At 38.9% G+C, this 22,069-nt stretch overlaps 3 protein-coding genes and 1 long non-coding RNA gene across 6 annotated transcripts in view; 2 read left to right on the forward strand and 2 right to left on the reverse strand.

Moving 5' to 3' along the window:
- Positions 1-196: 196 nt before the first annotated feature.
- Positions 197-1,502, forward strand: LOC116168405 (barrier-to-autointegration factor-like). Of its 3 annotated transcripts, XR_004144760.1 has the most exons (4): positions 197-449; positions 507-1,015; positions 1,067-1,253; positions 1,308-1,502. XR_004144760.1 is itself a non-coding variant. In XM_031484211.1 (2 exons), exons 1-2 carry the CDS (start codon positions 309-311, stop codon positions 651-653), a joined length of 288 nt encoding a protein of 95 aa, XP_031340071.1. In that variant the 5' UTR covers positions 211-308; the 3' UTR covers positions 654-742. The 3 variants fall into 3 exon arrangements, 1 of the variants encoding a protein (XP_031340071.1); XR_004144759.1 differs by having other exon boundaries at positions 507-1,253; positions 1,308-1,501; XM_031484211.1 differs by lacking the exons at positions 1,067-1,253; positions 1,308-1,502 and having other exon boundaries at positions 211-449; positions 507-742.
- A 1,332-nt stretch (positions 1,503-2,834) lies between these two features.
- On the reverse strand, positions 2,835-4,039 carry LOC116168404 (RING finger protein 212B-like). Its single transcript, XM_031484210.1, has 5 exons — positions 3,898-4,039; positions 3,721-3,845; positions 3,525-3,671; positions 3,275-3,481; positions 2,835-3,224 (listed from the first exon to the last, which is right to left on the reverse strand). Exons 1-5 carry the CDS (start codon positions 4,010-4,012, stop codon positions 3,093-3,095), a joined length of 726 nt encoding a protein of 241 aa, XP_031340070.1. The 5' UTR covers positions 4,013-4,039; the 3' UTR covers positions 2,835-3,092.
- A 1,660-nt stretch (positions 4,040-5,699) lies between these two features.
- Positions 5,700-6,849, forward strand: LOC116168406. The gene is made up of 2 exons (XR_004144761.1): positions 5,700-6,485; positions 6,686-6,849. It is a non-coding gene; the product is annotated as an uncharacterized LOC116168406 (long non-coding RNA).
- Positions 6,850-10,935: 4,086 nt separating this feature from the next.
- The window catches only part of LOC116167578 (dynein heavy chain 1, axonemal-like), a 42,744-nt gene continuing 31,610 nt past the window's right edge, over positions 10,936-22,069 (reverse strand). Inside the window, 16 exon segments of the mRNA XM_031482971.1 lie at positions 10,936-11,422; positions 11,472-11,601; positions 11,649-11,830; positions 11,877-12,103; positions 12,148-12,416; positions 12,461-13,412; positions 13,460-13,614; positions 13,698-13,891; positions 13,936-14,357; positions 14,402-14,712; positions 17,990-18,835; positions 18,879-19,033; positions 19,082-19,187; positions 19,233-19,613; positions 19,660-19,762; positions 19,804-20,012. Of these exon segments, the coding sequence (XP_031338831.1) occupies positions 11,205-11,422; positions 11,472-11,601; positions 11,649-11,830; positions 11,877-12,103; positions 12,148-12,416; positions 12,461-13,412; positions 13,460-13,614; positions 13,698-13,891; positions 13,936-14,357; positions 14,402-14,712; positions 17,990-18,835; positions 18,879-19,033; positions 19,082-19,187; positions 19,233-19,613; positions 19,660-19,762; positions 19,804-20,012 (4,860 nt within the window). The 3' untranslated portion in view covers positions 10,936-11,204.

Genomic DNA, 22,069 nt, shown 5'->3' on the forward strand with positions numbered 1-22,069 from the left:
TTTCCGTACGGTATAGCGCTTATGGACATTATCCCACATGAATATTAAATTAATGCAAAGAGTAATTATGGTTACTCTTTGATTAATGAACATATCAAAATCTGCTCACGACTGGAAAGTAGACAAACTTCCTAAAGGAGTTTTATGCGAGTGCCGCCACCTTTTGATGATCAATGAGCAAATGCAACCATGACCTTCTCATGACGCACAAAATTAATAATCACCTGCATTTCCGGTCACGTTGTCAAACAGTAAAGAGCCGTAGCCTTTCATTTCGTTTCTTCAATTAAAATAAAGAATAAACTGCGATGGCTCAACGTCAGCAACCTTCCACTTCGGTAAAACACCAAAACTTTGTTAAAGAGCCAATGGGTAATAAGCCAGTGGACCATTTGCCCGGTATCGGCCAGGTGACCAGTGCCCGAATGAATGAGAGAAACATTACACAGGTAACGGTACTAACCGATTTCGACATACCTACCTAAGCCGTAATTACCTTATTCCAGGCGTCTCAAGTTTACGGAAAGTATCTGGTCGAAAATCGAAATCATGCCGCATTTGAAAATTGGATGAAAAATGATTTTAATGTTAGCAGCAAACGAGCGGGGCAATGTTTGAATGCGGTGGATAGTTATTATAAGCAGTTCAATTAATATGTTAATCTTTTGCTATATGAATTTTCAATAGTGATTTTGTACTTTCTTATAGTCACTTAGTTTCGTTATATACTCCATTAGAATTATTGTCGATTTACGGATCTTTGTGTGTAAGCTTTACACTGAAAGATCCATTATTTAAGAGTATAGGAGAGTAGACTCTTCGTACATCAATTTTTGTATTGGCTGCTATACCAATTTCCACTCTATTCGCTGTATACACAAATGAATTGCTGTAGCACCAATGGGCTAAATAAGAAGTTCAAATTTTAGATGAAAACTATGGACACCTGCTGTATACTGGCCATCGCCTTCTAAGATACAAAAAAGAATTTGAAGTATCTTTGATTGTTAAGGGGGTAGGTACTCATCTGGTATTCAGTTACCTAACGTTTGCATTTGGTTTGTAGGTACTGTAAACTAATTCAATCATATTGACATAGCACTCCTAAACTTTTATAAAAATGATCATACTAAATTGTCAGTATTTGTACTTCAATTGCACCTGTAAAATGTATATTTAAGCATACACCAAAGGTTTCAAGTTTTTCATTACTTCATCTCCAGATTTTTGGGACTGTCCCTGACCGATTTTATGTATAGAAGTGCAGAGCACGCTCGAGTTTGCAGTTCATGTTTTGTGACTTCCAGAATACGCGAAGTGCCAACAGCTATAATTCCTTGGTGGGCGGATGAGCAGACAGTCGAGGGAGGGCTACCCTGTCCATTACGCCCTGAGGGTGAAAAAATTGTCCCCAAAGGCTGAGGAGTATAAAAGGCCAACGGGATTATAGGAATGGGGAAGACACGGTGCCCCTGCGGATATGCATGCACTCCATTCAAGAAGGCAAATTACTCTTTGTCTTAAGTCTCGCTTACGCGTCAGTTCTACACTTTCCAAAACCCTTTTCAATACTTTCCACAGCTAAACGTGCCTAAGACAAAAAGTGCAGAAATGCGAAAAAGCTTGGAAAGCTCCCACATGGCCCTAATAAGTGCCAATAAAAAGTACGGGAAAAAGGACTCATTCTCTAGAACTTTCTAGGCTTCTTCTAAGGGTAGATAAGCGCTTTGGAGAGGACTGTAAAGCTGGGTGTGAGTCTGGATAGTGTTCTGCAAATAATTATAGTGTCAAGAAATGTTTGCGTTTTTTCAAAGCGAATATAGAGAAAGCTCGAAATCTTGGAACTGTTTGAAATTATGGATTCTACAGGCCACGTTCTATAAGAAAATTTTTTTCCGGGTCGATCTGAGACAATTTTTTTGGAGGCCCGAAAAAATGGGCCTTTTTTCCAAAAATCGACTGCACCAAAATTTCTCGGGAAAACACTTTTTCTTATTAATTTTGGTGCGTAGAATCCAAAACAATTCGTACTTTTTCGATCAGACTTCTCAATCAAAGTTATAGACTAGAAACCAATTTCGAAAGAAAATTCAAAGGGCTGTAACTTTTGAACTAGTAGCCCAATCTTCGAACTGTTTGAAATTATGGATTCTACAGACCACGTTCTATAAGCAAAATTTTCTTCCGGGACGATCTGAGACAATTTTTTTTTCGTGGCGGAAAAAAAGGCAGTTATTTACCTTCCTTTTTTCCAAAAATCGACTGCACCAAAATTTGTCGGGAAAACACTTTTTCTTATTAATTTTGGGGCGTAGAATCCAAAACAATTCGTACTTTTTCGATTAGACCTCTCAATAGTTATGGATTTATTTCTTTAGGTTTCGAAACGGCATCATTACTGGGTGAGTTCTACCCCTTGACGGTCTTCGATCGAAACAACTTTCGGACGAATCATCCGCCACTGACGATGCGGAGGGTGTCATGAAGGTTTGTCGGGACTGAAAAACATTCATCAACCTATCTAGATTTCGGCTATAGAAATTTTTACATTAAACGGTCGATGCGCGTTCATGCGAGTTCCGATACGCGAAGAATTGTTAGTTATGGACAAAAAACAAATTTCGGAAAAAAATTCAAAGGGCTGTAACTTTTGATCTAGTACGGGCCAAATTCTATAAGAAAATGTTTTTTCCCGGTCGATCTTAGACAATTTTTTTTCCGGCCTCAAAAAAAGGCAGTACTTTTCAAATATTTGAGAACAATTTAGAAATGTTTAGGGAAAGTTTCCATTATCACAAAATCAAATATAAAAATCCGATAATGGGAAAGTAAAATCGAGATTTTTCAAATTTATTTTTTAGGTAACCCAAGTTTGTCTCTTTTCATCAAGTTGATTCAGATAGAGAGAGACATATAATACAAACTCAAAAAGTACAGTGAAATATTGTCGTAAATTGCATAAAACTTAATGTGATACCTACACCTACTTCCAAAACAAAAATTAATTAATTAAACCTAAAGTTAAATTAAATTCATGATGTAACACAAACAACGTAATAATCATAGATCATGTGAGTCGCAGCTAATTGGATTTATTTCTTTAGGTTTCGAAACGGCATCATTACTGGGTGAATTCTACCCCTTGACGGTCTTCGATCGAAACAACTCTCGGACGAATCATCCGCCACTGACGATGCGGAGGGTGTCATGAAGGTTTGTCGGGACTGAAAAACATTCATCAACCTATCTAGATTTCGGCTATAGAAATTCTTACATTAAACGGTCGATGCGCGTTCATGCGAGTTCCGATACGCGAAGAATTGGTCCAAGGTGTCGTCGATTGAGGGAATAGCGTGGGGTTGCTTCCGAGAGCATTCGGCTGAATGGAAAAAATCGATGAGGACGCCGAACAATCGGATGTAGGAAATATCGGAGGTCTGTTCGGTACCGATTTGTTTCCAGATGCGGCTTTCAGCATATTCTGCAAAGGTAACCTTAAAAATTAAGCTTTCAATTGAAATTACCTGTAGCTGCAAATGAAGCGAGGCATTCTCTCGTTTTAAGTCGTGTAGCGCTCCGTAACATTTAACCATTTCTCCTTTTACAAATTTACACTTGTTCTTCAAGTTTTTTATAATTATAGTCTTGTTTTGGTCTTGAAATTTGGATATCTGCAACACGAGCTGTAAGTAACACGATTTTACCATGTATTTTCTGAACCTGTTTCGCTTGGTCCACACTATAGCTTAGTGGACGAAAGAATGGTAGCATTTCCGGGTTGAGGTTGTTATTTATCGGTATTAACTGAGCAGGTGATTTGCATACTGCACATTTTGTCTTATCATCTGCAAGGACAAGAAAATGGAACTTTATACAGAATTAATTGGGCATAGGTACCTGATTTTGCTGTGCAAGGTTCACATTTCATATGTCCACATGTTGTCACGTAAAAAGATACATTCGGACTGTATCTTAATAAACACAAATTGCAGTTAACAATAAATTCGGCCATTTTTGCAAAATTTGCTCAAAAATGACTTAAGGTTGAGACGCCAATTTAAAAATTCGAAAACTGAGTTGGTAGACCTGCGATTGAATTCGAAATTTATTCAAAAATTCTTGTCAAAGTGGAAAGCATTTGCAATTTTGAATAAGTTAATTTTGGCATAAATTAGATAATCGACTGCGGAATTACTTCCCATTTCTCGGCACCGCGTAAATAAAATATAAATATACCAATCGGAAAGTTTGTAGTTGGTAGCACTGGTTTCAATTTAAAATACTGTAGATTTAAAATTATCATAACCTCGATAACCTCCAAAATAGTGCCATAGTGATCAAGACGGAATAATGAATTTATGCGATTTGAAAATGCGAACTCCTGCGCCTTTTCGAAAATGATATTTCTCGGTTTTTTGGTCATGGCTTCGATATTTGTGGAACTACAAATGAACGGGAAAAATTAATCAGCATGTAATTCTGAATATCTTTGCCCATCTCTTACGGTTTACGAGATAGTGAACATGAAACTCGCCCTGTATAAAACTCTTCTGTAGGTAGCCTGGTTTGTAGGCAACACATCATGCTCAATGAACAGAAAACATTTATTTTTGCAATTCGTAACTTCTTATGCATAGGAGTTTATTTAAAGCCCTTGGAAGAACAATTTCAATAACAGGTACATTAAACTAAACCGTTTTACAACAACTTTCACACGAAGATCGCACAAACAACACATTTTTTCGTGATTGCAAACTGCGTAACACTTTTGCCTTATTCCGCTGCCAATTTCACTACCGTTTCTATAACCGTAGTTCTATCAAATAAACTCTAGACTGCTGTGAAGATTGCTACCGCGGCCGTAGCTAACTGCGTGACCTTGACCGAATTATGTTTAATTTGTAGGCGGCGTTGCCACGTTTAACGTAGCGTAATTTAACTTCAAATCAAGATTGTAGGATTCTACAGCATTAAAACAAAAAAATCAAGTGACTATATTGTAACCACAAGCCATATGAGAATGTAATAATAACGAATAAGTGACTTTAACAACTATTATTAACATTTGAATAAAAAGTACCTATGATCATGCCCTAGAGTTACGCACCTATCCTGGCGCCTTGAAATTTTTTACCAGATCTTCCTCTTATTATAAGACATGAAAAACCGCAAAGACATTTGGGGCCACTCTTCGAATTTTCGGGAAAAAAATTATTCACCCCGTAGCTAACGATCGCCCTGTAGAGTTCCGCGCCTATCCTGGCGCCTTGAAATTTTTACCAGAGCTTCCTCTTATATATAAGACATGAAACCGCAAAGAACATTGGGGCCACTCTTCGAAGCTTACTCTGAACGTAGGCCCTAAATCGGATTCCCTACGTCAGTTGAAGCTAAAATTATAGACTGCTCGTAGTGCAGACCCATTACAACAAAACTTCATTTGGGCATCAAGCCTAGCTTACTCTGAACGTAGGCCCTAAATCGGTTTCCCTACGTCAGTTGGAGCTAAATATAATGAACATCTTTTACAACTAAACTTGTATTCCTTACGTGAGCCCAATAATAATATGAATTGCACAATGCCCAGTGGGACAATAGGGCTGAAACTGTTATGTTTGTCACTATCGAGAACACTGTGACCAAAATAACAAATTTTGGCGAACACCCACTTAAAAAAAAAGTAACGAGCCAATGACAGTACCTCCAGGGTGGTTTGGAAATCTTGTCCATATAATAATGATACGAAATACAACTTGTTGCCTACTATTTTTATTAATATCACCTTATTATCAATATATAGGTACTCGTACTTACATTTACAAAAATTAGAAATGAATTAGCAAAGTAAAAGTACAATACCTGCAAATTACTTTTGTAGTACGTACACTCGAGTATATTAATGATAATGTTATATTAATAAAAATTGAACCTACATAATAGTATTGCGTACAATTATTATATTTTAAACCCAATAGCAATCAATAGATTATATTATTTATTAGCAGAACAGCGCGAATTAAAGAACTTTTGGACCCAGAAGCGCTAAAAATTCTCAGGCAGTTTGGCTCCTAGACAAAAAGGTATTGTTAAATTTCAAAGTGCTCGTTATCGTTTCAGACGCACTTAGGTTTTTTAAATTTAAAATGCAATAATGCAAATAAATATGATAAGCTTAAATTAGAGCAAAATGCTGACATTGACATGGAGACATTGTACGGAAAAAATATTTTTTTAAAGGCATTCTTTTTATTGAAATTAAGATAACACAAGTGAGTCACCTACATACATGCAGGGACACACATCTCGCAAGCACAGGAAACGCAAATTTTCATAGATCCCATTGTTATTTGATGATACTGAGTTACTGTTTGCTAATCAACCTTCATGAGTGCTGAATCAGAGATTTTCCTTTAATTTTAAACACGCACGTGGTACATCGGTGATATCACTGCTTTTTTTGTGGCGCACCTTCGTTCGGACACTAGGTAGTTACTGTTTTAATCTTCGTCATGAAAATGAACTATGGAATTAAATTTAACAAGTTGCCCAAGATGCAAGAGACAATCGCGAGCCGCAGGACCGGGCTCTAGGAGCGACCGAGCTCTGCGGCGCCCACCCAGTGCGCCTCATCGTGTGTAATCAGCAGCTGATAATAAATTATTCATATGTTTCATTTTTGTTTCAGATCTGAGAGCAACGCCACAAAGCAGATGGTTCCGTTTCGGCCGGCGCACGACTGCCCGACAAACATTTGTATATTCCTTAACAATGTTTCATTTTCTTGCTTATGTTATAATATCAATTGTGTTTATACTTTCTTTCTTTCTTTCAATAAATGTATCAGCTACATTCCTGATCTTGCATCTTGAATATTGTATTTTATAATGAAAGGTAATACAAATTCAATGGTAATACCAAAGGTGAGTGACAACTAAGACATTTGCTATGAATTGATCAATACTTCCCGGAAGGTGATAAGTACGAGAAAGGACAATTGATACATATTATATTTAACATTTTAATTTAACATTTAATACATATTTTTATAATGAGAAAATTATTGGCATTGTGCGCATCTTCTTTTTAGTATATGAGAAGCATTATCCCAGTCAATCGACCACCAAAATCGTTAAATAAAAATAAAAACATTAATATATTATATAATGTTATATTATTATAATAATAAATATTATATATTTATTAGACATTATACATGGTGCCCGTTTTTCGAGCTCCAACATGGGGATCTCGGTAATTTGAAGAGATACAATGTAGTTTAAATTGGGGCAAACTTGCGTATTTTAGTGGCCAATAATATGCCATTTCGAAAATTCGGATGTCTTTAGAGGTTACCGAGATTTTTGAAAAAAAAACTGAAATTTTTAATAACAAAATGTAGACGCTTCAAACTACAGTATTTTTCGCAAAAACGATTTTTCCATACTTGAACGGTGTCTTAAAGTTAAAACATATCCTATTATGAGACATTATTGTGAAATGGAAAAATCTAATATGGCTGCCATTAGAACTCAAAAAGTTATCTAGTGTAAGTCTAGCGCGCTTTGACTATTTTGATAACATATTTGGATTCCTCATAAAAAAATGCTTGAATAATGTTTTAGGTTAAAACGTCTACTTTTTGTTATTTTTAAAATAAAAGGAACTTTCGGTAGCCTCTGATGACATCCTAATTTTCGGAATGGCATATTATTAGGCACTAAAATACGCAAATTTGCCCCAATTTAAACTATATTGTATCTCTTCAAATTACAGAGATTCCCATGTTGGAGCCCGAAAAACGGGCACCCTTTTGTAAGAAACGATTGTTGTTACCCTCACAACTAGCCGAGTTCAACTGAACTGCTGTTGAACTCGGTATGAACAATTGGCCCTATATGTGGTGGGTGCGCCACATGCCGCCTTTTCTCCATAATCATATATTTACAAAATTCGAAGAGTGGCCCCAAATGTCTTTGCGGTTTTTCATGTCTTATAATAAGAGGAAGCTCTGGTAAAAATTTCAAGGCGCCAGGATAGGCGCGGAACTCTACAGGGCGATCGTTAGCTACGGGGTGAATAATTTTTTTCCCGAAAATTCGAAGAGTGGCCCCAAATGTCTTTGCGGTTTTTCATGTCTTATAATAAGAGGAAGCTCTGGTAAAAATTTCAAGGCGCCAGGATAGGCGCGGAACTCTACAGGGCGATCGTTAGCTACGGGGTGAATAATTTTTTTCCCGAAAATTCGAAGAGTGGCCCCAAATGTCTTTGCGGTTTTTCATGTCTTATAATAAGAGGAAGATCTGGTAAAAATTTCTACAGGGCGATCGTTAGCTACCGGGTTAATAATTTTTTTCCCGAAAATTCGAAGAGTGGCCCCAAATGTCTTTGCGGTTTTTCATGTCTTATAATAAGAGGAAGATCTGGTAAAAATTTCAAGGCGCCAGGATAGGCGCGGAACTCTACAGGGCGATCGTTAGCTACGGGGTGAATAATTTTTTTCCCGAAAATTCGAAGAGTGGCCCCAAATGTCTTTGCGGTTTTTCATGTCTTATAATAAGAGGAAGATCTGGTAAAAATTTCAAGGGGCCAGGATAGGCGCGGAACTCTACAGGGCGATCGTTAGCTACGGGGTGAATAATTTTTTTCCCGAAAATTCGAAGAGTGGCCCCAAATGTCTTTGCGGTTTTTCATGTCTTATAATAAGAGGAAGATCTGGTAAAAATTTCAAGGCGCCAGGATAGGCGCGGAACTCTAGGGCATGATCATAGGTACTTTTTATTCAAATGTTAATAATAGTTGTTAAAGTCACTTATTCGTTATTATTACATTCTCATATGGCTTGTGGTTACAATATAGTCACTTGATTTTTTTGTTTTAATGCTGTAGAATCCTACAATCTTGATTTGAAGTTAAATTACGCTACGTTAAACGTGGCAACGCCGCCTACAAATTAAACATAATTCGGTCAAGGTCACGCAGTTAGCTACGGCCGCGGTAGCAATCTTCACAGCAGTAACTCTAGGCTCAATTCTTTAAAGAATAGCTTCGCACCATCGGCAGCTGCTGCAATCATGTAATTGTTCCGATTTTACAAAGCATTTCCCTTTTCAATTTGTGTTGTCTGAATTCAATGCTAACGCTTCTCATCCATCGAGAACTACATGTCTTCGATTGCACGACCCAGAGCGAACAGTATCATATTCCGCAAAGGTTGAGTCTGCCGCTTTCCTGTCACTCCCAGTAGCCAGTTCTCTAATTTAAACCTGTAAGCGAGAAAGGAATGATAACAAAGTTTAATTTTTGACTATAAAATAAACAAACATTCATTAAGCATTTGAGGTTAAAACTTCATATATCTATGGTTTTTAAAAACTGCGCTCTGACATCTAACGTTAGTTTCATAAAGTACATTTCAAAAATAGTGTGGAGTCATCTTCGAGGTGTAAGTTCCAACTAAAATAATGGTGGTAATAAAGTGTCCTGCATTTAGCGATAAAATGTTAGTCCCCAATAATAAAGACAGATGTCAGCACGATGTATTCTGCTTTGATTCCAAAAACTCGGGCAAGGCTATAAACATTTTGGGATTTGTGCCTTTCGCTGTCAAAGGAGTAAACCACGAAACTCGAAAATTAAACATTTCGCTCCTGTATTATAGCCTATTCCTTTGCGTCATAGCGTTTTTGGAATGCCAAAGGACAGGGCGGGTAAACGGACCTCTTTGGTATACCTATCGCTAGATTTTTGACGATTTTAATAAAGTATCTGTTCGCAATACACGAGTTAAATCGCCATAATGGGCTACTACTTCAAAAGTTACAGCCCTTTGAATTTTCTTTGGAAATTGGTTTCTAGTCTATAACTTTTGATTGAGAAGTCTGATCTAAAAAGTACAAATTTATTTGGATTCTACGCACCCAAATTAATAAGAAAAAGTGTTTTCCCGAGAAATTTTGGTGTAGTCGATTTTTGGTAAAAAAGGAAGGTAAAACACTGCCTTTTTTTGAGCCCCGAAGAAAAAATTGTCTCAGATCGTCCCGGAAAAAAAATTTTCTTATAGAACGTGGCCTGTAGAATCCATAATTTCAAACAGTTCCAAGATTGGGCTACTAGTTCAAAAGTTACAGCCCTTTGAATTTTCTTCTAGTCTATAACTTTTGATCGAGAAGTCTGATCGAAAAAGTACAAATTGATTTGGATTCTACGCACCCAAATTAATAAGAAAAAGTGTTTTCCCGAGAAATTTTGGTGTAGTCGATTTTTGGAAAAAAGGAAGGTTATACACTGCCTTTTTTTGCCACGAAAAAAAAATTGTCTCAGATCGACCCGGAAAAAAATTCTCTTATAGAATGTGGCCTGTAGAATCCATAATTTCAAACAGTTCCAAAGATACGGCCCCTTATTATTCCTTAAATGTCCTTGTGTCTTACAAGATCTGTAGAGCAATTGTAGTTTAAAGGCCCGGTTTTTGAATAGATAATTTAAATACAAGTACTACTGCGCCATCTCCTTGGCAATCGATACACTTTCTATTAATTATAGTTTTAGAAGTCTAGTTGAGATGTCGCCACGTACGCAACTTCTTTTAAAATTTCATTTGAATTTATGCGATTAATAGCAACGTCGCACTTATTATTCCTTAAATGCTGTGCCGTTTTTAAGTTTTTCGGGGCCCTGGGCCATTCCTTCGTGGAGGCCCTCCTTACCCTCAATAAAAACGGCAGATTGGGGGAGATTCAAGCAAATCCCTAATTTGAATATGGGCACTCGATATTTGTGTAGCCTGGTTTGTAGGCAACACATCATGCTCAATGAACGGAAAACAAAAATAAATATGTATATCCCCCAAAGGGATTTTTTAAACCCTTGGACTTGCTGTGTTGATGGCTAAATTACTACAGTTGCATCACTCACATATCCACAAACAACGCGAACTATTTATTATTGCGGTGTTGAAATTAGAACTATTCTGAAACACAATTTGTTTTGCTTATAGTTAACTCGAGTGTTCCCGAGCCCTCGCGATCAAAATACGTCATATTTCTCGGAAAGATTGCGTTCGTACTTTATTGCCGATGACTAATCTGTCATGGCGCCTCGATATCTATCGAGATTTCTGGAATATTCGCTACAACATGAAACCTAAATAATAAATTATTTTTTTAATTTAAATTATTAAATAACTTAACAGACTGAAGGTAAATTTAATAGTCAAGCGCGCAAATAAGCGCAACGCCTCTTTTTATCCAATGTCTCCCACTCTTAGCGCTAGGAACTTCAAGCGCGACAACGTAATTGGTTGAATGTCCAGTTGTTGACAATGTGCCAGCTCTTGTCAATGTTTTATAAACGGGACACTCGTATATACCCGAGGTAGGTGTCTTATGATACTCCTCGGGCACAAACCACACGGGTGCCATATCTAAACACGGATTTCGGGAATTATACTCCACTGAGAAGCAGACTCGCACCTGTATATAACTCCTTTGGATTAGACTCGTCCAAAACCATGCTGTTGGAATTCCATCGAGCACCTTCTACAAACAATCCATATATCACTACGCCCACAGTTTTTCGTATTTGGGGAATGTCTTTTAAGATCTAAAAAAAATCGACCCGTTATCCACCGTAAGACTTTGGTAGGACACCTGAAATCCAAACCCGATGGTATCTATTGACAATACAAGCGTACGTGCGTAATTTTGCAAAGTTCCAGTCAGAAAAGCCTGCGGGAAATAAAAACCCGATATCCAGAATGCGTTAGGAATACCGTTGGCTACCCAGGTGTCCAGAAATTTTACACGAGCAATTAAGTCCGAAACCCACGCGCCTACAAGTAGTCGATCACGAAGGTGACTAAGCGAGAGATCGGTGACCTAGTGGTTTGAGGGAGGGATACGCTTTGCTCGCCCAAATAGCCGGAACGCTGTTCTTGAAAAGGCTTCCCGTCATCTTTTCCAAGGTTTCCGACATAACAACCAGGCCTTTTAACGCTTTTAGCAGATCTTTTAAGGTTGTCTGAATTATTTTTAATAGTTTGTTGTACCGTATTGCTTCTTGTATTAGTACTGTGTTGAGAGACTCCTCGTAAAGTACCGGATATCTGCAATTAGTCGTCGAAATTGGTGGGGTAGAATGAACGCTTACTGTTCTGAGATGTATGCTAAGTCAAATTCCTTTGGCAAAATGTCAAGAATGCCTGTTGCTGCATTTGAGGTGACCTCTTCCTGACTGGCGGCGGCTCCTCCCACTTGTTTGGGCTGCAGGAGTAGCAAGGTATTGAGACAGGTGTAAGTGTACGCCTGAGCACAGCTTATATCGGCGTTTGAATGCAATCCGAACAGTTGAGGTTCATCATTTAAAGGCAGTCGTTTAATGTAGTCCAAGTACTCCGAAATAGGAGCTTCGGCAGATAACTAAGACAATAACGTTAATGTTAAAGGAATGCAAAACAACTCACTTGACGGTAAGCTCCGGTTTCATCAAAAACGTGTTCGTCAGTTACAACATCGGGATTGTAGTACTCTGCTAAAACGTTCATCAAACATCTACGATCCCAGTCATCAGTTACTCTTCCCCCGTAATTTATGTGACCCGCCGTGTAGACTAAGACTTTAAAAGGAATTTCGGAATACTCCAATAGGAACATGTGAAGCTGGGAGATACAAATTTTCAAGTCGCCATCAGTAAACTCGTACGGAATGTTAAATCCTAAAGGGCCAAATTTTCTTCGCTCCAACAAAACGCCGTGGAAAAGGCAGAGAGAGAACAGCAACCATTTGAACGTCGCTACTTTCTCATGTTCCGAATGAAAGAAATCGAGTAGATCGGAGACTTGGTTAAGATACGCCCTGAGCATATTCGCCTTAACACCGCGAGGTGGCTCAACAGTCATTTTCGCGCTATTCTGCAAGATCGACACGGGGAATTGGGGTGAAGGCGTCGACGTTAACCACAGCCGAAACTCCCTGTGCACTTGATCGGGATTTAACGTTTCGACGAGCCGCTCCAATCTGGGCATCCAGCTCGGCGCTAGATGACAGTTTTGGAAAAACACCCAAGATCCGACGTCGAGAGCGTCGGTCATCATTTTTTCCGCTCTCGGTCCTTGGCCCTGTCCCAAGGAAATCGAAAATAATCGCTTCGCCATTTTCATGCGATCAGCAAATTTGTACAAATCGGCGGCGGGATCGGTACCCGTCGATAGGACGAAAATTAGCGGAATTATCGAGGACGACTCCTTGAACATCGCGGACAGATCGGTCGTTTGCGGTTCGACGAAGCGCCGACCGAGGTGGGACGTGATGAAGTCTTGCATTCCGTTAGTCACCTTGTCGGGGCGCAGTCCTTTCAGTACGAATAATTTCTGAAAGTCGTCCAGTGACTTATTGAAAGGTGCCGGTAGCTCCTCACTAAAGACCGACAATTGAAATTTTGCAAATTGGAAGGTTGTCCTTACCGGTGCGGCTCTAGCGATTCGAATACCTTCTTGTAGTGAGATAGTTGATGGGGAAAAGCTCTCACGAATTCGCCGAATGAACTTAAATTTTCCATTGCCATAATTTCATTCCAAGCTTTGAGAGAGATCCATTCCGGTGCCGGATTTGGGGCGTCCTACATTGGTCCAAAAAAAGCAATAATATAAGTGCGCATGCTCAGAAAAACAGGCAAATGAACAGTCATGTCTCATTTCGTACCCGAAGTGGCGATCCTCCGGCTAAAAAGAAGTGCCATTCGTGTGGATCCACCTTCTTTTCATCCAATAAAATTCGTATGCAAAGGAGGAACGCGAAGAGAAGCTTGTGTTTCTCGAACAAACTTCTACACACATTGCTGTATAAGCTGAACGTTAAATACTGATTGACGATTTCGACGCGTTGATTAATATCGTCTGGAATGGGACATTGAAGGATCATTTTGCATTTAACTCCCGACCTGATTTCTCGGTTTCCGCCATACTGCCAATGAAAATATTTACGAACCACTCCAAGGAATACTGATACATAGGATCTACATTGGAGAGATCCATGACGCAGAAACACAATATTTGACCTCGGATTGCCACCGGAATATACTGCGCCCTAGTGTGGTCTATGTCTATTTGGGTAATCTCGGCAGCTTCCACCTTGCTCTTGATATCGTCGCTTTTAATTTTGGAAGCTTCCAAGGTGATTATAAATTCGATATCATCTACGGGTGAGCCTTCAGAAATACTTAGCTTGTGCAAGATACGATCCTGAATATCTTTAAGTTCGGCCTTCATTTGCGCGTTACTAATTACCAACTGACTGCGCAACTCTTCCAAATCTGGACGTTCTTGGGCCACAACTAGACCCAGTAACTGATCTTGTAAACCGCTGAGAGTGTACGATATAGTACTGGGCGATGGGCGTCAACTTACCTCGGCACCAAGGTAAAGTTGACCAGCAAGACTTTAATGGAAACCTCGGGAGTGTAATGGGGGTTGGGTAATTTAGTCGTGATGTACAATTCGAATTCGTTGTTATAAGGTACGATTACGTCTCCCAGCTTGACCACCCAATTGTTCCCCTGCTTAAACAACTGACGGAGTAGCACCGGATCGAGGGCCGGATCGAGTTCGGTACCAACGTTTTCGATGAGAACTGGCTTTCCGAAACGAATCGCAGATTCTAAGGTACGGATTAAGTCTCTATCGGCTTGTTTACATACAGAAATTCCCTTGCTTTTACCCTAAAACAAAATGATCCATAACTTCCGTATAGAATCTTAGGGGGGAAGTCAAACAGCTCTGGAACCTGAGCCAAAATCTCGACGATTAATGTGCGCATGCGCAGACTGCGCGATATCAATTTTGTTATTAACGTATTTTTGACATTTTAACTGCAGGTGCACACGTGCCGGATGGATGCGTCCGATACCGGACCAGCACTGGGTAATGGGGGTGTGTTGTATAGCCACTTAATTAGCATCTAATTATGCAAGATGTTTGATTATGTTCTGCTGACCTTACTCTACTAGGTTCATGGGCATTAAACTGTTGCCAATTCGGCAGGGACGCCATTTCACCTTAGCATTGGGAGGGGGGGGGGGGCCCAGCGCTAGTTTTGACTGCCTATACCTACTGTAATTTTAAGTTTCAAGATGCCTACTCCTTGTTGAACTTTTGTTGGTATTTTAGAAAGGGTAAAATATATTTTTGCAGGTACATAATACTTTTAATTATAATAAATGTGTACTTTTGTTTTTGTTACTATATAAACATACAAATTTACCAAATAGCATTTAATGTAATACAGTCGATGCTAATTTTGTCCACTTAATAACAGTGTTGCCAGAAACGCTTGAACGGGTCAATTTTAGTTTTGAGGGGGACGCCTAAATTAAATAAATACTACTTACATAACTTTAACCCTGAGAAGGCGGTGAATTGCACCCCAAAAATTTTAAATGGAAAGGGGTTGGTTAGCTCGAAAGGAATGTGCAATCCCTTTTCAGAAAATCCGATCAGTAGTTCCAGAGAAAACTGGATTTCAATAGATTTGAAGAGCCGTTTTAAATGTTTATTAAGTAGGCGTTGAAGTTGAAATAATTGATAGCTTGTGTCAGAAAACAGCAAGATATATGCTATATCCGAATTTGCGCCCCTCCACATCAGGGGTTTGGAGACCCCCCCCCCCCTTGAAAATGCGGGGACCGGGAATCCTTTTCCAAAATTAAGTTGAAGAGTTAAAGCTTTTTGATCCAAGACTTTCGTTTCTTTAAAATATGGAAAAAAAGATTACAAAATACAGTGTGCCCAAGATAAAGATGAATTGCATGGGGAAATTGGACCAGAAAAAAGTACACACTGTATGGAGTATCATTTTTTATTACGAATACAATTATGTGTGGCACAATATGATTTTTCATTGGGTATATGTCATTTACAGGAACCATCAATGAATTATTTTGACATCTTGTCAATGCCTACTACCAGGGGCGGACTGGGTACTTACGGGACATTAAAGTATTAGTGTAGTAATGACGGTGGCGGGGGGGGGGGGTAGCTCTGCGGTGTCATTTTAGTCCTTTTTCGGAAATCAATTACAATACAGTTTTTTTTTAATTGCAGCTGATAATTAAAACTTTTGATTGAGACGTCCGATCGAAAAAGTACGAATTGTTTTGGATTCTACGCACCAAAATTAATAAGAAAAAGTGTTTTCCCGAGAAATTTTGGTGCAGTCGATTTTTGGTAAAAAAGAAAGGTTATACACTGCCTTTTTTTGAGCCCCGAAGAAAAAATTGTCTCAGATCGACCCGGAAAAAAAATTTTCTTATAGAATGTGGCCTGTAGAATCCATAATTTCAAACAGTTCCAAGATTGGGCTTCTAGTTCAAAAGTTACAGCCCTTTGAATTTTCTTACGAAATTGGTTTCTAGTCAGAGGCGGGCCAGGTGGAATTGCATGGGTTACGGGCCCTTAAAGTATTAGTGTAGTAATGAAGGTGACGGGAGGGTAGCTCTGCGGTGCACCACAAAAACATTTTTTGCTTCATTTTAAAGTACTCCTTTTTCGGAAATCAATTACAATACAGGTTTTTTTTAAATTGCAGCTGATAATTAAAAGTAACAAAATATACAATCCAAACGAGGCGCGTCGCCTATCATTGTATTTCATCACTTTCATGCTACGACAAAAAATGATAAATTCATTGTAAAACAGAATTTTTTAATTTTTTAACAACCTAACATCAACCCCAATTAGAGAAACGTGTTAATAACTTATAAATTTCCAACGGGCCATTATGACGTACAGGCCAGGTGGCAATTGCCACCCCCCCCCCGGGCCAGTCCGCCCCTGCCTACTACATCAAAATGTTAAAAATTTAGAACAAGCCCTTTTTCTGCCTTAAATAATAAACAATTTTTAACATTTTGCTGTAGAAAGGCGTTGACAAAGTGTCAAAATAATTAATTTCGGTTTTTTTCGAATATCTTCAGAACTGACCGGAATTTAGGAATTTAAAATATCATTTTACTAAGCCCTAAAATACGCAACATTTTTCTAACTTAACCGACATTTATCTCTTATGGTTTCCGATCTCCACATGCTGTTCCTTCTTATCTTGGACACACTGTATATATTAAAAGGTGGGGGGGGGGGGGAGGAGTAATATCACTTTGTAACTAGACTGTTCATAGGCACTGTACGTACAGTAACTTTTAACATTTATTTCAATAATGTGAAATTTTTGTCCTTAAAAAATACAGTAATCTAAAAAATGGTTTCATGGCTAATTTTGTGCCCCCCAGTAGCGCAGCCTTTCGCCGCCGCGCGCCGTCTAGATACGGCCCTGGTTTGAAGTAACTTCACTACCTATCAGAGTATGCTCCTGATAGAACCTTCAGGACATTCAAAACAAGTAAAAATGTTTTCACCCTAAGCGAGTAACTTCAGCGCATTTTCCATAAATTGATCAGTACTTTCCAAAAGACCATACCTGGCTATGTGCGCTATGTTTTTTTTTACTAGAGGCATCTATGGTTAAAATTTCAAAGAAATATCTCCATAAATAAAAAAGTTGACATTGCGCATTCTGCGCATGCACACATCTGATTTTTATTATATGCGATATGTTTGCCTTTACTAGAAGTATATGTGGTTAAAATTTCAACAAAATATATTATGTTAATATAATATATTTCCTAAATTCACCTACTATTTTATTCTGAACATTGCAGCTTATTTATATAAATATTACGTACTCGAGTTTTTTTCCCACTACGCCTTATATGGCTTGGCTGTTTGCTTTTTAATTTTTGTTTATGTGTGTAAATATACTTACAGTCATGTAAAACAGTTGAGGAATAAATATTATTCTTATAATAAATAAGAAAGTTGACTGCGCATGCGCAAATTAATCATCAAGATTGACCTTGAAGAAACATATCGCGAATTGTAAAAATCAAATGTGCCATGCGCGAACTGCATTTCCTTAAGAAAAGCGCCGACGCGCATTCTTACCATAGTTTTAACCCACTTATTCGCTTGACCCTGCGGATCGATGAACAGAGGCCACCTTTTCGAGCACGAAACCAAAACGGCGTTCTCCGTTGATAAGTAATCGCGCGGCAAACCGTCCAATTGCCACAGCCTGATCACGACCGGTTCGCCTAACGTGGTAACCGGGTCGCATTTTTGGGAGTGTGGCACCTTTTGCTCTTTGAGTACCGACAGCCACTCGGAGAACAGTCCTCGTCTGTACTTGTCGGTGAACGGAGTTAGGTAGGCGACTGCGCCCGAGCAAATCAGTATGTCGCCGGTGACGTTGACCGTACTCGCCTCGATGTCGGCAATTGTTTGTATCCATCGATCTTTCTCGCCCGCGAGTCCACCAATTAAACGAATCGCGCGATTCATCCGCTCTTGGCACAGGGTGATGTTTTTCTCTTTCTCCTCCTTAAATTGCATTTTGGCGTTGAGCTGCTCGCTGAGCGCGTCCAGGCCCATTTGCACAAGTCTCATATTTTCCTTTGCCGTGGCCAATACACGCTCGGTTACGTCCAGTTCGTCCTTTGCCAGGGCCAGGGCGGCCTTTTTGGGAGCCACAATGAGATTGACGAAGTAAAACTTGTACATAGCGTGAACCCACGTGCACAGCGACATACACGCTTTAGACGCTTGCGCTATTTTTTGAGGGGTGAACGTAGGATTGTCAACGTAGGGTTTCAGTTGCGTGATCATTGCCTCCGTTATCGACTCTTTGTCAAAATTGAGCAGCGAGGACATGAACGCTCCCGGATCGGACAACATATTCCGCCCGGGTTCCCAATAATCGTTCACCTTCTCTCCCAGTTTAGCTCCGGCCACCTACAAAACATTGGCCAGCTTTGATCACGCCAGAAACAGTTACCTTTAGCGGCTTGATTCCTTTGCAAATGCAAATCGCTTCGATTACGTAGATGACTCCAATAGGCGGCTTTTTCATCGCCCGAACTTCCGTAATATCATTCTTGTTCAACGCCTTCAAACTCTGTTCGGCGGCGAGTAGCGCGGGCAGTGCTTCATCTGAAAATTTCAGGGGTAAAGTGTTGACTCTTTCGATTAATTAAACACCTAAATCTTTTTGAGCGTCCTCGGCGATAGTTTGCGTGACTATCTTTTTCTTCGTTGCTTCCTCCTCTTGTTTTTCCACAATCGCCTTGGTCTGCTCAGCTACTTCCTAATGAGGGACATTAGACATTGAACATAATAAAATAGATGTTACCGTGTCAGCAGCAATTTGCGCTATCATAATCTCCGCCTCTCTAGCCGCAACCTCAAGGAGAGGTTTCATGACCTCCAATTCCTCCTGAAGTACATTCACTTCAGCGGTCGTGGTCTGAAGTTTGTCCAGCCCAGTTTTTAGGCGACCCACCCCCTCGGTCAGCGATCCCTTCTTTGTGTTCATCAAGTTGGTGTAGCTCGAAAGTAGTTCTAAATATGACGTTGGGGTTACGTAATTGTGCCTGGATAATTCTTGTAAAAATAAGTCGCTCGCGTCGACAACGCTCGCGTGCATGAACTGGCAAACGACCACAATTCCATTTAACATCTCGTGAGTGACCTCCAATTCCTCGATCTCCTCTAAGAATTGCAGGGCGACGGACTGAAATAGGAGATATCTTTGACGTCGAAGAAAGTCGTATCGAAACCTGAAGAGCGGAATTTGGCCAGGCGCTGAACCAGTCAATTGTGCAGCAGTTTACCAAGGCGGGGAACTGACGCAGTCTTGCGCGGAAAATTTCTCCGATTGGGCTAAAAATTGCGTATAGGTGTGTCGCAGAAAGCGAACTTACCTCATAGTCAGGACAGTGTGGAGATTCGCGCGCACTTGCTTTTGATAAACCGAGTATAAGTTTGACTTCGTCGCCGGCATTCCCATTTCGGTCACAATCCCTTTCATCCCTTGGTAGATCTTATCCAATTCTTCTACTTGGTAGATATTGGGGACATCTCCGGAGTTGAGTATGTTATTTAAATCTTCCAGAAACGACTCTGACTTGATCTGAAAGTTGCGAGTCGGTGGTAATCACCACAATAGTAAAACAACGCGTTTAAATTTTGGTTAGTTCATATTTGTGATCGCTAGATGTCTCTCGAGTCGGTATATTTGTAAAGTAGTGTGCGCCCATGATACCGCATTCGGTGCTACTAATTCTAATTGAATCTTTCCTTCAGTAGATATCAGGTAATATCTGCACTGGCTTACTGTAATAGGCTTGTTACGTGTGGCATGTAGGTCAACTGTGCAAAGTTTGAACCGAATCGGTCCAAGCGTTTGGCAGCTATCGTGTTCATGGGCCGACAGACGGAAATTGCTTTGCTCTGCCGCTTAATAAACAACACCAAATATTTTAAATTGTTCGTTATTTGTACAACTAGACAATAAAGTAATTTTAACATTGGAAATGTTTATGGTTTCGTATAGGTATGTGCTGTATGGGTATAAATTTAAGAGTTTCGTTCACGCAGAAAAGGCAACGGTGTCGCATCACCGATTGTACTGTACTCGACCGTGATCGGTACGTGAAGGAAATTCTCCTTTGATATTGATATGCAGAACGGTGATGGGTGATTCGATTGAATAAGAGTTATTTGTGTTTTACATAAATGACGTTATACAGTTGTCATTTCCAATGTCTCCGATCGTTTGCATGAATTGCGAATTCTGTGAATGTCACACGATTGGTCAACTTGTGAAATATTAGCCAATCTAATTCTTTAACCCACAATTTAACTTTATAAACTGAAGTTTAAACTCATATTGTACAACTAGGCCTAAAAAAAATGACAGTACACGCTGAAATTAATTATATCATTTGTTTTAAGAAGATAGTTTGGTTGCATAAAATTAGGCGTCCTTCAAAAGAGTTTTTGTCATTTAAAAATAGACATAGAGAAAACAATACACAAATCCCTATATCTACTTGTAAATGAATATCACGTCTGTATGTATGGTATCTATGAACTTTTCAAATTATAGATACCATTTATTATGAATTCCATAATCCGGAAACATGGGTCATCCGAACGGGTTCTGTCAACTTTCGGATTATCCATACATTACTGAATTGTACTGTTAGAGTAGAACCTTGGTTAATGGTTACCTTTATACGTATATTTTTTGGTTCTTGCACCATGTTTTATACTTATTATACCGTTTTCCATATATTTTTTCATTCAAATTTGGACTTTAAACATTAAAATTGATTGAGCTGATTACAGTACAAAAAAGAGTGCATATACCACGTATCGGGTAACAATCTTCACCCTCGCGATTAAAAATGTTTAGCACGTTGGTATATAACATATTATTATAACTTACCTGTAATATAATAGCGGTTCCCAACCTTTTTTTATCTCCCGTACTCCTTGAGTAAGTTTTCCCTTAACAAGAACCCCCTTCTTGCCAACCTTCCCCCACCAATCATTTACATACAGACTTTTTTATTAACCTTAATATCAATTTAGTGTTAAAAGGTACAAAAACCTCTCTCAACATATGTATTATGAAGTATACAGAGTGCCCATTATGTATGGAATATAGTATATCTCGGTAAATATCGAATATATACAAAGTTTTTCTATATGAAAGTTGTTTAGCATTTTATTTCGCATAATAAGGCAGCATTCCATTGTTTTTATTTCAGAAAACAAATGACTATCGAAAAACAAGTGAATTTTTTGAAATAGCAATGCACACTTTCATTAGGCTCAAGGTCTTCAAGGTTTAATACGAAACGTACACGTTCAATTGTTTTGCAATTGTTTGCAGGATATCTGGATTAATGTTATTGATCAAATTATAATAAATGTTTTTGAAAAATTTTTTGAATAGAGGTGCTAACATGTTTATTATCGAAAAGAGAAAAAAATCTCTATCAAATGAACCTAATGAAAAGGTGCACTGCCATTTAAAAAAATTCAATGGTTTTTCGTTACTCATTTGTTTTCTGAAATAAAAACAACTGAATTCTGTCTATATGGGAAAGAAAATGTCAAACAACTTTCATATATAAAAATGTTGTATACATTCGATATTTACCGAGATATACAGGGTGT

The sequence above is a fragment of the Photinus pyralis genome, unplaced genomic scaffold (genome assembly GCF_008802855.1).
Source record: "Photinus pyralis isolate 1611_PpyrPB1 unplaced genomic scaffold, Ppyr1.3 Ppyr1.4_LG4, whole genome shotgun sequence".
In the NCBI taxonomy this organism is placed as follows: domain Eukaryota; kingdom Metazoa; phylum Arthropoda; class Insecta; order Coleoptera; family Lampyridae; genus Photinus; species Photinus pyralis.

Excerpts from the sequence above, each read along its gene's own strand:
- LOC116168405 (XM_031484211.1), top strand. The coding sequence starts at position 309 with ATGGCTCAACGTCAGCAACCTTCCACTTCGGTAAAACACCAAAACTTT. Across the intron at positions 450-506 it reads ATGAGAGAAACATTACACAG|GCGTCTCAAGTTTACGGAAA; the intron begins GTAACGGTACTA and ends ACCTTATTCCAG.
- LOC116168404 (XM_031484210.1), bottom strand. The coding sequence starts at position 4,012 with ATGGCCGAATTTATTGTTAACTGCAATTTGTGTTTATTAAGATACAGT. Across the intron at positions 3,846-3,897 it reads ACCTTGCACAGCAAAATCAG|ATGATAAGACAAAATGTGCA; the intron begins GTACCTATGCCC and ends TTGTCCTTGCAG. Across the intron at positions 3,482-3,524 it reads CGCTTCATTTGCAGCTACAG|AATATGCTGAAAGCCGCATC; the intron begins GTAATTTCAATT and ends TTACCTTTGCAG.